At 65.3% G+C, this 1,108-nt stretch overlaps 1 protein-coding gene across 1 annotated transcript in view; it reads right to left on the bottom strand.

Moving 5' to 3' along the window:
- Positions 1–216: 216 nt before the first annotated feature.
- The window catches only part of TRIM62 (tripartite motif containing 62), a gene marked incomplete at its 5' end in the record, with an annotated part of 3,110 nt that continues 2,218 nt past the window's right edge, over positions 217–1,108 (bottom strand). Inside the window, one exon of the mRNA XM_008950074.1 lies at positions 217–767. Within this exon, the coding sequence (XP_008948322.1) occupies positions 217–767 (551 nt within the window). The remainder of the gene's footprint in view (positions 768–1,108) is intronic.

The following is a 1,108-nucleotide window of genomic DNA, read 5'->3' as shown; positions in this document are numbered from 1 at the left end:
CCCGCCCCCGCCGGGGTTCCCCTCCCCCCAGCCCCATCTCTCCAACCCCTTTTATTGCAGCAGCCCGGCCCCCCCTCCCCCCTCCCCCCCCACAAGCACCGGCTGAGGGGGTGGCAAAAGCGTCGGATCCTGCCCAGCGCCGGGGCCAAGTCCTGGGGCAGGATCTGGGGGGGAAAACGCCCCGGGGTGGGGCGGGGGACACCCCAAAAGCCACCGTCAGATGCGGACGGTGTTGATGCGGAGCGGCTGGACGTTCTTGCCGTTGGCATGGCTCTGCCCGGGGCTGAAGTAGGAGCAGAGCTTGCCGGGAAAGCGCTCGCGGAAGGTGTAGAGCCAGGACATGTCGTCGGCGTTGTAGAAGATGAGGAGCCCCTTGTCGTAGTCCAGGAAGACGCCGACCTTCTCCAGCTTGCTCTTGACGTTGAGCCGGGTCCAGGGCTCGGTGCAGGCGCTGTACTGGTTCCCGTCGTGCATCACGATGCAGTAGAAGCCCCGGCTGGGCTGGATCTGGATGCTGCCCTTGCGGGTGACGGCTTCGTGGGCCAAGCCGATCATCCACTGGGTCTTCTCGGAGACCACCACCTCCCAGTAGTGCACCCCGGCGCCGAACGCCTCCGAACCCAGCACTGAGACCTCCACGTCGAAGCGTTTGGGGGAGTCCTGCAGAGGCTGGGGGTGCAGGTTGCCGTAGGCCACGATGGTGCAGTCGTCGGAGAGGATCAGGCGGTGGTGGGCCGTGCCAGGGTCCAGCGTCAGGGCTGCTGGCACTGGGAGAGGGGACACGGAGGGGACAAGTGTCAGCGCAGCTCCCGGGCCCAGCGCAGGTGGCTCTGCCCCACCAGTCTGCAAACCACTGTGGTGTCACTGGTGCATCGCCATCCTTCACTGGTGTGCCCTCAACCCTCCCTGGCACATCCTTGTCCCTCATCAGTGATGTCCCCATCCCCAATCCCTCACTGGTAGGTTGCCTTCCCTTGTTAGCGATGTGCCCTTCCCTCTCTGGTGTGTCCCCTTCCCTCCCTGATGACATCTCCACCCCTCACCAGTGATGTCCCCATGCCTCACTGCTAGGTTTTCCCTTACTGGTGACGTCCCCACCCCTCCCTGC

Source organism: Merops nubicus, unplaced genomic scaffold (assembly GCF_000691845.1).
Source record: "Merops nubicus isolate BGI_N331 unplaced genomic scaffold, ASM69184v1 scaffold32821, whole genome shotgun sequence".
In the NCBI taxonomy this organism is placed as follows: domain Eukaryota; kingdom Metazoa; phylum Chordata; class Aves; order Coraciiformes; family Meropidae; genus Merops; species Merops nubicus.
The sequence above is the reverse complement of the archived record's forward strand: the minus strand, read 5'-3'. Positions and strand labels throughout refer to the sequence as shown.